At 38.2% G+C, this 15,719-nt stretch overlaps 1 protein-coding gene across 6 annotated transcripts in view; it reads right to left on the bottom strand.

Moving 5' to 3' along the window:
* IFT122 (intraflagellar transport 122) overlaps positions 1 to 15,719 on the bottom strand; it is a 55,302-nt gene that overhangs the window by 21,375 nt on the left and 18,208 nt on the right. For all 6 annotated transcript variants that reach the window (XM_043519794.1, XM_038408454.2, XM_043519791.1 and 3 more), the window contains 7 exons: positions 14,975 to 15,113; positions 14,134 to 14,336; positions 13,547 to 13,684; positions 11,362 to 11,526; positions 10,266 to 10,463; positions 7,858 to 7,998; positions 1,986 to 2,039 (listed from right to left, as the gene is read on the bottom strand). In XM_043519794.1, coding sequence (XP_043375729.1) covers positions 1,986 to 2,039; positions 7,858 to 7,998; positions 10,266 to 10,463; positions 11,362 to 11,526; positions 13,547 to 13,684; positions 14,134 to 14,336; positions 14,975 to 15,113 — 1,038 coding nt within the window. The remainder of the gene's footprint in view (positions 1 to 1,985; positions 2,040 to 7,857; positions 7,999 to 10,265; positions 10,464 to 11,361; positions 11,527 to 13,546; positions 13,685 to 14,133; positions 14,337 to 14,974; positions 15,114 to 15,719) is intronic.

Raw genomic sequence — 15,719 nt, 5'->3', positions numbered from 1 at the left:
GATACCTACTCTAGGTATCTCAACTGCCTTTAAAAACAAAGACCATAGCAACATTACACACAAGTTTCACCATTCAAAAGTTATTTTAATTGAGAAGAAAGGTTGGCCAGAACACCTTGGTTATCTTTAACTCTTCAAAGTCTTGTTTTATCTCTCATTTCTGCAGAGACAGACAGGGGGATTTAAGTGTATTTAGGTCATTTAAAACAAATGTTCCACTTATAAACCTTCCATCCTTTGGCAAATTGCCTCTCCTTATGCTCATGGAGTCACATGTAAGATACATAGCATTTAGTGGGGGCAATTTTCAGTGCAGTGCACAAGACTTTACTCACACAATTTCCTTAATGCATACTATATGGATAAATCCCATTACAGTGATGAAACTGTACCTCAGTATATCCAAAAACAGGCTGTAGGGATATACTAGATAGTGAATCAAACTGTGATCCTTTAATTCAAAGTCATAACATAGTTAATACAATTCCCTGAAACGGCTTTCAGAACATTTTATGGGTCCAAGAAAAGGTATGTAGTTTTCTATTTTGTCCATTTCTCTTTATCCATTCACCTGGACCCATTTTTTTTTTTAAAGCATGCCAATTCAAATTAAAGCAGGCCTACTTTTTAGATATTAACTAATTGTTTTATATATGTCCCCAACATTTTGAACAGAATTAAGCTGCATTCTGTAATATAGGTTTCACATAAACACAAGTTGTGTGGCAAATTTATACCTCTCTGAAAATTTAGGATGTGATCATCTAGATTTATAAAATTATAATCCAGACATTCAGCTGGGGATCCGGCCTCCACTGACTTCAATGGAGCTAAGCCAATTTACTTCTGCTGAGGATTTAGCCCTTGGAAATGTATATTAAGTCTGCTTTGTGTAACATATAAGAACATAACTTCCATAATAAGCTACATTATAGGGGGCAAAATCCTTCACCCTGTTGTATAAATTCAATCCAGCACTGCCAAAGCAGATAATAACTATGATCCTCTGGTTGTAACTGCTGATATTTATTTGACTGGTGCTGAAAGTTTCATTTATACAATTTGGGTTAAAGGAATAATCAAAGGAGTTTTTACATATTAAGTCTTTCAGAATTCAGATCTTTCAAAATTCTTCAGTGAGCTTGCCAGGTTTAGAGTTTGGCACTTGCATTACCTAATGTCCCCAATCACAGAGGAAGGTGTCATTGGTGTGAGGAATGCTTCATATTCATGCAATTAATGTGCTCAGTTACCCCCTTACAAACCTGCAATGGAGTCCCCATAAACTACAAGCAAGAGTAAGCAGTGATGCAGCAGACAGGAACTATGTCAAGGAAACTAAAAGGTAAGCCTATGTTTATTTAAAAGGGAAAGATTGCTAATCAAATAAATACGAACTGCAAAGCTGTAATACTCTGGATAGGATCAGGAACAGTATGTGTAGAAAGGAAAGAGGATGGAGGTGGCCAGAAAGTGTTTCCACTTCTCCCACAGACTTGGAAGTCAGGAATCCTAAATTCTATTTCCAGTTGTCACTGACATGTCATGTGACCATGAGCAAGCCATTTTACCTCTCTATGCCAGTTTTCCTATCTGCAAGAGAGAATAATAATTGCCTGTTTCCAGCGGGTGGTGTAAGGTTTAATTAACTTAAGCTTGTAAAGTGCCCTGAACAGTGCTACCACAGTCTACAGTAGTATAACAGTTATTAATTGGATATAGAAGCTTTCTATGATTTTTCTGAATAAGATTTCAATGTTCTCATACAGTTTACTTTCCTCTTCATATTTTTTCAACAAGTTTCAGTCATATGATTGGGAATTTGATTTAACACCTTAAAATCATCATTTTTCACTTTTCATACATCCATCATTCCTTTAATAATCAGGAATACTGATTCTATAGAAAATTTTTCCAAAAGTAGCTTACTTAAGCTTAATGTATGTTTTTACATGTTATATTATATTTAACATTCTTTGTTTTACCTCAATGCTGCTGATCAGTTCTAGATACCGAAGATCTCGTACTCTGGTAAATGCCTATTAAAGGAAAAAGAAAAGAAAAAAGTAGCCACTTTATTGGCCAGCAAGTTAATTGATTTTGTGTTCTATATAAATCAAGTTTGGAAACAACATGAGGATAGACAACCAAACAATATATTTATCTTGATGTCTAGTTGGCAGCCAGTATCAAGTGGAGTGCCCCAGGGGTCAGTCCTGGGGCTGGTTTTGTTTAACATCTTTATCAATGATCTGAATGATGGGATTGATTGCACCCTCAGCAAGTTCGCAGATGACACTAAGCTGGGGGGAGAGGTAGATATGCTGGAGGGTAGCGATAGGGTCCAGAGTGACCTAGACAAATTGGAGGATTGGGCCAAAAGAAATCTAATGAGGTTCAACAAGGAAAAGTGCACTTAGGAAGAATCCCATGCACCACTACAGGCTGGGGTCCGACTGGCTAAGCTGCTGTTCTGCAGAAAAGGACCTGGGGATTACAGTGAACGAGAAGCTGGATATGAGTCAGCAGTGTGCCCTCGTTGCCAAGAAGGCCAATGGCATATTGGGCTGTATTAGTAGGAGCATTGTCAGCAGATCAAGGGAAGTGATTATTCCCCTCTATTTAACACTGGTGAGGCCACATGTGGAGTACTGCGTCCAGTTTTGGTCCCCCCACTACAGAAGCGATGTGGACAAATTGGAGAGAGTCCAGCGGTGGGCAACAAAAGTGACTGGGGGCTGGAGCACATGACTTATGAGGCGAGGCTCAGGGAACTGGGGTTATTTAGTCTGCAGAAGAGAAGAGTGAGGGAGGGATTTGATAGCAGCCTTCAACTACCTGAAGGGGGGTTCCAAAGAGGATGGAGTTCAGTTACAGCAGTTTAGCACTTACTTTTGATCTACAATAAAACCCAGAAATTAAAATCTTCCAACATTGGGATAGATTCATAGATACTAAAGGTCAGAAGGGACCATTCTGATCATTTAGTCCGACCTCCTGCACAGCGCAGGCCATAGAATCTCACCCACCCACTCCTACGAAAAACCTCACCTATATCTGAACTATTGAAGTCCTCAAATTGTGGTTTAAAGACTTCAAGGAGCAGAGAACCCTCCCTCAAGTGACCCGTGCCCCATGCTACAGAGGAAGGCGAAAAACCTCCAGGGCCTCTCCAATCTGCCCTGGAGGAAAATTCCTTCCCGACCCCAAATATGGCGATCAGCTAAACCCTGAGCATATGGGCAAGATTCACCAGCCAGATACTACAGAAATTTCTTTCCTGGGTAACTCAGATCCCATCCATCTAATATCCCATCTCAGGGGATTAGGCCTATTTACCATGAATATTTAAAGATCAATTAATTACCAAAATCACATTATCCCATCATACCATCTCCTCCATAAACTCATTGAGTAGAATCTTAAAGCCAGATAGATCTTTTGCCCCCACTGCTTCCCTTGGAAGGCTATTCCAAAACTTCACTCCTCTGATGGTTAGAAACCTTCGTCTAATTTCAAGTCTAAACTTCCTGGTGGCCAGTTTATACCCATTTGTTCTTGTGTCCACATTGGTGCTGAGCTGAAATAATTCCTCTCCCTCTCCTGTATTTATCCCTCTGATATATTTATAGAGGGCAATCATATCTCCCCTCAACCTTCTTTTAGTTAGGCTAAACAAGCCAAGCTCCTTAAGTCTCCTTTCATAAGACAAGTTTTCCATTCCTCGGATCATCCTAGCAGCCCTTGTCTGTACCTGCTCCAGTTTGAATTCATCCTTTTTAAACATGGGAGACCAGAACTGCACACAGTATTCTAGGTGAGGTCTCACCAGTGCCTTGTATAATGGTACTAAAACCTCCTTATCCCTATTGGAAATGCCTCTCCTGATGCATCCCAAAACCGCATTAGCTTTTTTCACAGCCATATCACATTGGCAGCTCATAGTCATCCTATGATCAACCAATACTCCAAGGTCCTTCTCCTCCTCCGTTACTTCTAATTGATGCGTCCCCAGCTTATAACTAAAATTCTTGTTATTAATCCCTAAATGAATAACCTTACACTTCTCACTATTAAATTTCATCCTATTACTATTACTCCAGCTTACAAGGTCATCCAGATCCTCCTGTATAATATCCCGATCCTTCTCTGAATTGGCAATACCTCCCAGCTTTGTATCATCTGCAAACTTTATTAGCACACTCCCACTTTTTGTGCCAAGATCAGTAATAAAAAGATTAAATAAGACGGGTCCCAAAACCGACCCCTGAGGAACTCCACTGGTAACCTCCCTCCAGCCTGACAGTTTGCCTTTCAGTAGGACCAGTTACAGTCTCCCCTTTAACCGATTCCTTATCCACCTTTTGATGTTCATATTGATCCCCATCTTTTCCAACGTAACTAATAATTCCCCATGTGGCACGGTATCAAACGCCTTACTGAAATCTATGTAAATTAGATCCACTGCGTTTCCTTTAACTAAAAAATCTGTTACTTTCTCAAAGAAGGAGATTAGGTTGGTTTGGCACAATCTACCTTTTGTAAAACCATGTTGTATTTTGTCCCATTTACCATTGACTTCAATGTCCTTAACTAATTTCTCCTTCAAAATTTTTTCCAGGACCTTGCATACCACAGATGTCAAACTAACTGGCCTGTAGTTACCCGGATCACTTTTTTTTCCTTTCTTAAAAATAGGAACTATATTAGCAATTCTCCAATCATATGGTACAACTCCTGAGTTTACAGATTCATTACAAATTTTTGCTAATGGGCTTGCAATTTCAGGTGCCAATTCTTTTAATATTCTTGGATGAAGATTATCTGGGCCCCCCGATTTAGTCCCATTAAGCTGTTTCAGTTTCGCTTTACCTCAGATATGGTAATATCTACCTCTATATCCTCATTCCCATTTGTCATGCTACCATTATCCCTAAGATCCTCTTTAGCCTTATTAAAGACTGAGGCAAAGTATTTGTTTAGATATTGGGCCATGCCTAGATTATCCTTAACCTCCACTCCATCCTCAGTGTTTAGCGGCCCCACTTCTTCTTTCTTAGTTTTCTTCTTATTTATATGGCTATAGAACCTTTTACTATTGGTTTTAATTCCCTTTGCAAGGTCCAACTCTACTCGACTTTTAGCCTGTCTCACTTTATCCCTACATGTTCTAACCTCAATAAGGTAGCTTTCCTTGCTGATCCCTCCCATCTTCCACTCCCTGTATGCTTTCTGCTTCTTCTTAATCACCTCTCCAAGATGCTTGCTCATCCAGCTTGGTCTACAACTCCTGCCTATGAATTTTTTCCCCTTTCTTGGGATACAGGCTTCCGATAGCTTCTGCAGCTTTGATTTAAAGTAATCCCAAGCCTCCTCTACCTTTAGATCCATAAATTCTTCAATCCAATCCACTTCCCTAACTAATTTCCTTAATTTTTGAAAGTCAGCCCTTTTGAAATCAAAAACTCTAGTTGCAGATTTATTTTTGTTAATCCTTCCATTCAGTTTGAACTGAATTAGCTCATGATCACTTGAACCAAGATTATCCCCTACAACCATTTCTTCTATGAGGTCCTTGCTACTCACCAAAATTAAATCTAAAATCGCATCCCCTCTAGTTGGTTCAGCAACTACTTGATGAAGGAATCCATCAGCTATCGCATCTAGAAAAATCTGAGCCCTAGTATTATTACTAGCACACGTCCTCCAGTCTATATCTGGGAAGTTAAAGTCTCCCATGATCACGCAGTTTCCATTAGTATTTACTTTATTAAAAACATTAAAAAGGGCTCTATCCATATCCATATTAGATCCCGGAGGTCTATAGCACACCCCAAGCACTATCATAGGAGAGGCTCTAATAGTTATCTTCCCTAATGTAATTTTTGCCCAGACAGACTCCGTCTTATCCATTGCATCGCTTCTTATTTCTTTACATTCTACCTCATCGATATACAATGTTACTCCACCACCTTTACCTTTATTTCTGTCTTTCCTAAACAGCACATCCCCTTCAAAACCTGTAGTCCAGTCATAACTACTATTCCACCATGTTTCTGTTAACCCTATAATATCTGGTTTCACTTCCTGCACCAGTAGCTCTAGTTCCTCCATTTTGTTACCTAGGCTCCTCGCATTGGTGTACAAACATCTTAATTTTTGGTGTTTGGCCTCGCTCACATTTTGTACCCTATTAGGCACAGTCATTCTACAGCCAGTATAACCTATTAGACTAGTATCCACACCGCCCTCGCTCCTTATATACATTCTCCTACCCACGGCTGTATCCTTTCTTACTTCATCTTCTTCCCTCTCAATGCTAAAATCTGGTGTGGAGTTTACCTGGACATCTCCCAACCATCTCCCCCAAATTCCTAGTTTAAAGCTTTCTTTATCAGTTGTGCCAGCCTTGATCCTAGAAGTCTATTTCCTTCCCTACTCAGATGAAGTCCATCCCGAGAGAACCGTCCTCTGTCCATGAATGTCTCCCAGTGGCCGTACATCCCAAAGCCCTCCTTATAGCACCACTGCCTGAGTCATCTGTTGACAGTCATAATCTTGTCACACCTTTGTTGCCCTTCTCTAGGAACAGGCAGGATCCCACTAAAGATCACCTGAGCCTCAATTTCTTTAAGCGTCTTCCCCAGCCTCACATAGTCTCCCTTAATACTTTCCAGCGAGAATCTAGCCGTATCATTTGTTCCAAATGTTCCAGACCTCTAACCAATTAAATGCTTAGGAGAAATATATATTCTGCTGACACAAGATCAGATGAGGAAGAACGAGTCTTTAATGTCAAATTTTCTAGAAGCTGCCTTTGTTCAGGTTAATCAGCTCTAATTCTAAAATGATGACAGTACTCACCTTCCAGGGAGGCACTGAAAACGTCTTCATTTTAAGAACAACTATTTGCATAAAATCTATAAAGTTGCACAGAAAAAGCATAGTCCAATGCCTCCATTTATGAGAAAATGAAAAATTAAGATGTTTAGCTTCCTACGAAATCTTGTGTCATTATGTAAAGGACGCCTATGATTATATGCCACTTCCTGTGTATTTTTAAAATAATTTTGTGTTTCATATGATATTCATAGCACTGTATTTCTTTTGCCCCTTTTGTTTGACAGAAGGTGGTACGAAGACTTTACTCCATGGAAAACGTACTCCAGCATCTGCCATTTTAGAGAGGCCATTCCCAAACGCAAGGCTACTCCAGCAGGAAGAAAGAAAATATGTGGCAATGCCACACTATCTGCAAAGAACTGAGTGAGCAACCAACATAAAGAAAGTACAGTCTCCACTTTCCAAGTGGCATGCTCTAAACAGAAGGGAGACAAAAGAATAGGAATATTAGCAGCAGAACAGGACAAAAACTAGGAGACGAGATACATTTCAGCGAAGCAATTCTTTGCTGCCACCTAGCGAAAAATACACATAATACAACACTAAATCCTGATTCCTTTTTCTTGTTGCAATACCGTATCCTGATTTATTATTAAACTCATTTCTATAGTTGAAATGGAATGTTTTTAAAGTTTTTCTTTATGAGTTTAAATAGCTAAAAATATAAAATCAAGTTTTCTTTGGTGTGGGCATTAGCTATTCTGCACGTTTTTGACAAGAACAAAAATGAAGCATCGTAGTTTGGCTTTCATGATGTGCATAAGATCTTGAGTTGATACTTCATATTTAAAAAAATAGAAAAAGTACGTTATATCACCAGGAGCTGTGGTTCATGTATTTAGTAGAAAGGTTAAATATGAAGAGATTACATTTTATTTGCATCACTTTTCACTCCCATCATGTGTTAATAGGAAATTTCAAAATTTCTGTTTCACAAAGAAATAAATGCTTTACCTTTTTAGCAGTTTCAAACTCCAGACCTTCCAAGGCCTCCATAGCCAGCTCTTTCCAGTCAGTGTCAGTTACTCCTAAACAAGCAATCTGATAGGCTTCTTTGAACATTTTCCGTTCCAGGTATTGATACATAGGAGCAGACTGAGGATTTCCATTGAGAAACATTTATCAAAAACAAAATATTGAGATATATTAATGAATGTATTTAGTGGATAAATCTGCTCATTTTCCAACCTTAACAGTTATAAACCCACTATGTAACCAATCTATTTTTCTGTATTATAAACAAAAGAGTGTACAAGGTATAATGATACTTTTGACAATAATACAGTGATTTATTCTATGAATTCACAAAAATAAAAGGAGTACTTGTGCCATGAGTACTTTTGTTGCAAGGACAGGCTCCTGGGTTAGTGGTTCTGTTGTATGGTGTGTGGTTGCTGGTGAGTATTTGCTTCAGGTTGGGGGGCTGTCTGTAAGCAAGGCCTGGCCTGCCTCCCAAGATCTGAGAGAGTAATGGGTCGTCCTTCAGGATAGGTTGTAGATCCCTGATAATGCATTGGAGAGGTTTTAGTTGGGGGCTGAAGGTGATGGCTAGTGGCGTTCTGTTATTTTCTTTGTTGGGCCGCACTACAGAACCAATAAACCAGGAACCTATCCTTGCAACACAGCCCGTTGCCAACTCTGTCCACATATCTATTCAGGGGACACCATCATAGGGCCTAATCACATCAGCCACACTATCAGAGGCTCGTTCACCTGCGCATCTACCAATGTGATATGTGCCAGCAATGCCCCTCTGCCATGTACATTGGTCAAACTGGACAGTCTCTACGTAAAAGAATAAATGGACACAAATCAGACGTCAAGAATTATCACATTCAAAAACCAGTTGGAGAACACTTCAATCTTTTTGGTCACTCGATTACAGACCTAAAAGTGGCAATTCTTCAACAAAAGAACTTCAAAAACAGACTCCAACGAGAGACTGCTGAATTGGAATTAATTTGCAAATTGGATACAATTAACTTAGGCTTGAATAAAGACTGGGAGTGAATGTGTCATTACACAAAGTAAAACTAATTTCCCCATGTTTATTTCCCCCCCCCACACACACACACACACTGTTCCTCAGACATTCTTGTCAACTGCTGGAAATGGCTCACCTTGATCATCACTACAAAAGGTGTCCCCCCCCGCCGATAATAGCTCACCTTACCTGATCATTCTTCTTACAGTATGTATGGTAACACCCATTGTTTCATGTTCTCTATGTATATAAATCTCCCCACTGTATTTTCCACTGAATGCATCTGAATAAGTGAGCTGTAGCTCATGAAAGTTTGTGCTCAAATAAATCTATTAGTCTCTAAGGTGCCACAAGTATTCCTTTTATTTTTGAGGATACAGATTAACACAGCTGCTACTCTGAAATCTGTGAATTCAGTCATCCCTCTCCAACATAAGTACAATACAGAATAGGATAACTGAATTCCAAACCCTTTTGTCCTGAGGGCACTGTTTGCTAGGCTCTGAGATCCTACCAATTCAGTACAAGTATCGATGTAGTGCATTCCTCATTCATCCACAACTCCAAACGATGCCGATGAGTTTTGGGCACATAAGAAATGCAGAATCACGTCCAGTGCCTGCACTAATTCTCCCATTTTTTGATTTTGGTGTTCATTTTTAAGCCATTGTTAAGTAGATGAAAACATGTAAAGAGCAGACTGCATTTCTTGTGTCCAAAGGCAAATCAGTTTTTATATGCTTAATACCCCACTAGCTACATTAACACTTCCATTGTTCGTGGTCCTTCCCATAATGCAGGAAGAATCGCTCTGCTGATTGATACAGAATCTACAAATATATTACAAACTGGATATACCTACAGCTTAGAATATTTTATACCACTTAGGATATGCCTAAACATATCCAAAAGGAGCAACAGCAGGTAATTAATAAGAGGGTACGTGGCATGGGTAGAACATGGACATTTGAAAAATAACATGAAAAAATGTGTGCGCGTGTTGGGGGGGGGGGAAGATGTGCAGAAACTGTAGGCAAAATAAGTTTGTACAGAACCACATTGTCATTGTGGTTCAGTGCTTTTAAATTTAATGGATCTGTAAACAAAATGGGGGGATGACTATGATAATACGAGAGCACACTTCAGCAAAAGAGAAGGAAAAATTCAGACACTTAAAATTAATGAGTCCAACTGTTCTAAACTTTACACAGCTCACACGAAAGGAACTAGACAGTGTTGACAGAGCTGAATACACTATGAGTTTAGATTACATTGATTTTCGTAATATAAAACTGACAAGTTTCAGAAACATTCTTTCATTTTTTTAAACCATGTTGTTCAGAAAACTGAAAAATGGGTTAATAAGATTAAAATTTACCTGAGGAACTTCAACAGCTGACATAGAAAAAACATGAAGACAGAAAATCTTGGAGCCATTGTATCCCACCACAAAGCCTTGAAGTTTTTGCTGATGGACAGGAAAGTTACTAGCTTTGATGTTGAGGTAACCCCCTCCGGAAAAGCAAAGCATATCCTCACACTGTGTATTCCAAGCCACACTATTAGCATTGGGTTCCTAATGAGCATATTATATGATTGATTAAATTACTGTGCGACAAAATTAGATCTTTTCCCCTAAGCAATACTTGGCCTTCAGCTAGGACAATTTATTATGTTATAACCTGTATAAATGTATGTATTTTTTTTTACACTAGTTCTTTATATTTAGGAATATACTTGTACTTAAAAGTTCCAATTATTGCCACATTTTTACAACACTGGCTTTATGCTTATTAAATTGCAATAATTTTGTCTAATTTGTTTCTTATACATCTTGCTCATCACCTTTACTCATACATTAAATTAAAATCCTTCCACAAATGGACACTGGTTCCTAGCTATCAGAATCATTTAATCTTTATTTCTGCTTTCTGGCATAAAAAGAACCTCATAGGTCCTATCTTAATAATACTTCATGCTTTCTATCCAAGCATCTACCTGAAAATACTTTATTAACATTAATGGATTAAGCCTCATAGAGGGAATATGTTAAATTCCCGATCAGGGAAGTATTATTATCCCCTTTTATATTGGGCAAAACTGAGGCAGAAAGTGATTTAGGGTCTAATCCTGTTCCCACTGAAATCAACAGCAAGACCCCTGCTGACTTCAATAACTCAAAGGGAACATTACAAGGCCCCAAGTGACTTGCTAAAGATCACAGAGCAAGTGCATGGAAGAGGTGAGTAACGAACACAAATCTCCTGGCTCCCACTCCCTTTCCTACCCTACTCATTAGGCAACACTCTCTGAAAGAGGCATAATGTATTAATATCTACAACATTCCACAGTTGATCTATTTACATTTGTATAAATTATTAAGGATGTTATCCTCATGTAAGAAACAAAAATCATATTCTGAGTCCCTAGCAAGTTTCTCTCTTTTTTACAAACATTTAAATTTGATTTGTTACCTGGAACAACAGCTCTTTGGTGTGAATATCATATACTAGACAGGTGTCATTTTCATCTACCACTGCCAACTTGTTTCGGGATGCACTCATATCCAGACAGCGCACAGCTGTGGATTGCTTCAACAGGACAATTGCAAAAAGATTGTCCACAAATATCTTCAGAATCTGGACATATTTGAAGTCAAAGTTAGTCAGTCAAAGTTGCAGTTACCAAAATTAGAAATAGAATAGTGCATATTAACTCTGCTGTTGAAAACAGAACTATGATTACATATTATGAAGAAGAAATATTAAATATATGTAAGAACTAAAGCAGTTTGAAAATGCTTTCAACGGTTTATACCCTTGCTTCTTTACAGTGTTCTAAATTGCAAGCTAATGTAAACAAAATATGAGACAACCTAGATTCTGTGTCATTCTACTTGTAAAACAGTTACATTAATGCACTTATACTATGGTGATGAGCATAAATATAAATAGAACAAACACTACATATGGTAACAACCTAAATATTTAAATACTTGCCGTGCTGCACCCTCTTTTAACCTATATGCTGTATGTAACTCCAGAACTACAAAGAAACAGCCTCCACCGTCACTTGTTTGTATGACAGTCTACAGTTTCCCCATTAACTAACTCAGATATGGTATTATTCCATTTTTTATAACTGTAATTTATTAACATCAGAACACCTACTATATAAACATTTGTTAATAATGATAATTAAGGCTAAGATTTTGTCACAGATATTTTTAGTAAAAATCATGGACAGTCATGGGCAATAAAGAAAAATTCACAGAAGCTCGTGACCTGTCCGAGACTTTTACTAAAAATATTCATGACAAAATGGGGAGCTCAGATTCAGCATCTCCACATTGTCTGCAGAGGCTGGGCAGCTCCAGGGTCCCCCCGCTGCCCGCAATTACTAGGGTTCCCCCTCGAGCTCCAGGGTCCCCCTGCTGCCCGCAGCGTTCAGGAGCTGCAGGAGGCCCCCACTGCCCACTGGCTGGCGGGAGTACCCCAAAGCTCCCAGCAACTGTGGGCAGCGGGGGGACCCTGCAACTCCCGGCTGCCGGTGCCGAATTCATGGAGGTTGCAGAAGTCAGATTCTGTGACTTCCGCAACCTCCATGAAAAAAAAAAGCATAGCCTCAATGATAATATAATAGTGTATTTTAGGCAATTAAACTACTGAACAGCCTTCAATAGATGTTACAATTTTTATTGTATCAATTTCTGCCAGATTCTCTCTCCTTCCCTAAATCTGGTATTCAGAAGGTGGGATGTAAAGTTTTGGTAATATAAGGGTTTGGATAGCATCAAACTTTATGTGTGCTTTGTAAGCAAACTAAAGCCAAATATGCTACTTATATTGCTCCATTTCTTTTAAATATAATATGAAGACTGATGGAAGTTCATTGACTTTGAAAAGCGTGATGGGGATCCCATTAACAGATAAATCGTGGGACACCAATATTTACCACTCTCATATTCTTCTGCTGGTTCTGAGGTCCAACAGTAGCTACTAACTACTCTTCAGGAAACCTCTTAAGCCACAGTGCCATCTGACATGCAATTTTACTATCTCATGGTCACATGGTTATCCCATTGATTTTCTACTGTATTAAGTAGAAACCCAACAAATGGATACTCTGCAAGAAAGTATTAAAAGTATGCTTAATTTATAAAGAAACTAAGCACCTTTATATACAAATATCTTTTGTATTATTCTCTGCATTCGATATGGTTTCAGTGTAGAATTATGCACGAACTTGTCTGATTGACAGTGATCATCATAAAATTGCTATATGACAAATGCCATAGGTCCACTTCTTATTTGGGGAGTCAGCTGTAGTGGGGTTGTCAGCAAATTGTAGAGAGCCCTTTTCTGTATACACACTTCTCTTGAGGTCCACCTATGAAGCATGGGCAATGGGGAGCAATGTTTTTGTCTTCCAGGGTAACCTAAAAGTGAGCAGCTAAAAAGAAAGAACGTGAGCCCACAGGCAAGAGATACAAATAAATTAATTTTTTGATTCAGGATTAAGCTCAGCCTGAGCCCATGGAATTCAGGTTATAAAAGTCTTTGTTGCTTCTGTGGTCAGCCCTATGTATTTCTGTTCTCATCAAAACAGTAAAACAGATTTTGCTCTGTACTTAAAAAAAAAGAGATACAAGTCAGTCACCTGGCCATTCTTCAGACCTACTAAGAGGCCTTCTCTTCCTGAAGGGCCTCCAATTACTTTAATGTAACGAATGAGCGACTCCATCAGCCACTCCCGCTCTTTAACACCATTAAATGAGAGGCACTGTAGTCTTTTCTCCTAAAAAGATAAACAATTCTGTGATATACAATAAACTACATACTGGTAAACAGAAAATCATGCCACTTTAGTGGAATGTGTTCATATCTATTCAGATATGCCCGTCTACATATGTACATACAAAACAAAAGACTGCAAAATATATATAATATCTAGCAGACAAAATATATTTTTAAAGATTTCTGATGGCATCAAGCAGAATATCAAAAAAACCCTTTGCTAGCACCTTTCATCCCAGAGATCATTTTACTAAAAAACACGGCCATCAGTGAAATGAGACACAGCAGCTGTTTAACTGGTTTGAGATTACATTACAGTACACATTCAATTGCCTAACTGCATAATCCATGACAGTTTTTTCAGTATGCTAACCCTATTCTGCCATCCCCTTCAAACATGTGTATCCTTCTCTTACTTATCAAGATTATGTTTAACTTTCAGGTATGTACCTGGCATAAGATAATGTGATCTGAACATACAACCAGCAAGTTGCATTCAAATTTCTTTGCTATCTTTTCCTTCACACGGTAATGCATGTCTGAGGAGTCATCTGAATATAATTCATAAATCAGGATTTTCTCTGGCAGCTGGATTGCTAATCTGTTTTTGTAGATTGCAATTTTCTTTACAAGCTCTCTGCATTTTATTCTAACTGAAAAGAACATAAGAAAACATAGTAAGTTGCAGGGTGAATGAAACTGAAATCATTTAATACCATGTTAAACTATTATTACAATTTAATCCTTACAAAACATTTCTACACTGAACAGTCAACCCTACCAAAATAGAGTCTGTGGCTCCATATCAAGTATAAGTTACCCATACATGCCACTGGTTAGCAGTAGGTCACAAGTTACTACCATTCATTACTTGTGAATGATGTACTATGATGTATGTTCCAATATCCCTTCCCTGTTAGAAAACTGGGTGAGAATATTTTTAAAAATTGTGCTTAGAAAATATTAGCACAAGTCTTTGATGCTGTTAATAAGAACCACCGAGAGAGGGAGAGAGAGAGACTGACTTTATTTTAATAGTTCTTCCCCCTCCTAATGACCTTTCAAATCCCCATTTCTTCCATTAAGTTCTTCTGTGCTGATCCTCCAGAAATATTTGCTCCATTTCATGTTTGCATTTTCACCCCATTAGTTGTATGCCTCAACCTTACCATCAGTGTTTATCAGACAGAAGTTCCATGAGACAGGGACCATACATTTGAACATGTTAACAGCTATTAATAAAAATAATAATGAAAATGAAGCCAAGACTTCAATATAACTGCAACACTACCTTTTTGCTCAGTAATTAGGTGCTGGACAATAACATCAGTCATGCTGTCCCTGTAAGCATAACGATCTTTATAGAGTCCATGGACTGTACTGAATATCAGCTGATAAAAGGAAATTGTTCCATCCTGGCACCCTATCGCCTGAACATAAGGAGAAAGATCTCAAAAACTCTTACAATCAGAATGATCTCAAAAACTACATGTGTCAACCAATGATAACTTATAAGCAACTACAAAAATCATGCATTAAAATTAGGGCTGTTGATTAATCACAGTTAACTCAAAATTAATCGCGATAAATCGCAATTTTAACCGCACTGTTAAATACCAGAATACTAATTGAAATGTATTAAATATTTATGTTTTTCATTTTCAAATATATTGATTTCAATTACAACACTGAATACAAGGTATACTGTGGTCACTTTATATTATTTTTAATTACAAATATTTGCACTGTGAAAATAACAAAAGTATTTTTCAATTCACCTCATATAAGTACTAGAGTGAAATCTCCATCGTGAAAGTGCAACTTACAAATGTAGATTTTTTTTGTTAATCATAGAATATCAGGTTGGAAAGAACCTAAAGAGATCATCTAGTCCAACCCCCTGCTCAAAGCAGGACCAGTCCCCAATTTTTGCCCCAGATCCCTAAATGGCCCCCTCAAGGATTGAACTCACAACCCTGGGTTTAGCAGGCCAATGCTCAAACCACTGAGTTATATAACTGCACTCAAAAACAAAA

The sequence above is a fragment of the Dermochelys coriacea genome, chromosome 7, assembly GCF_009764565.3.
Source record: "Dermochelys coriacea isolate rDerCor1 chromosome 7, rDerCor1.pri.v4, whole genome shotgun sequence".
Classification (NCBI taxonomy): Eukaryota; Metazoa; Chordata; order Testudines; family Dermochelyidae; genus Dermochelys; species Dermochelys coriacea.
This window is presented reverse-complemented; position numbering and strand designations above follow the sequence as displayed.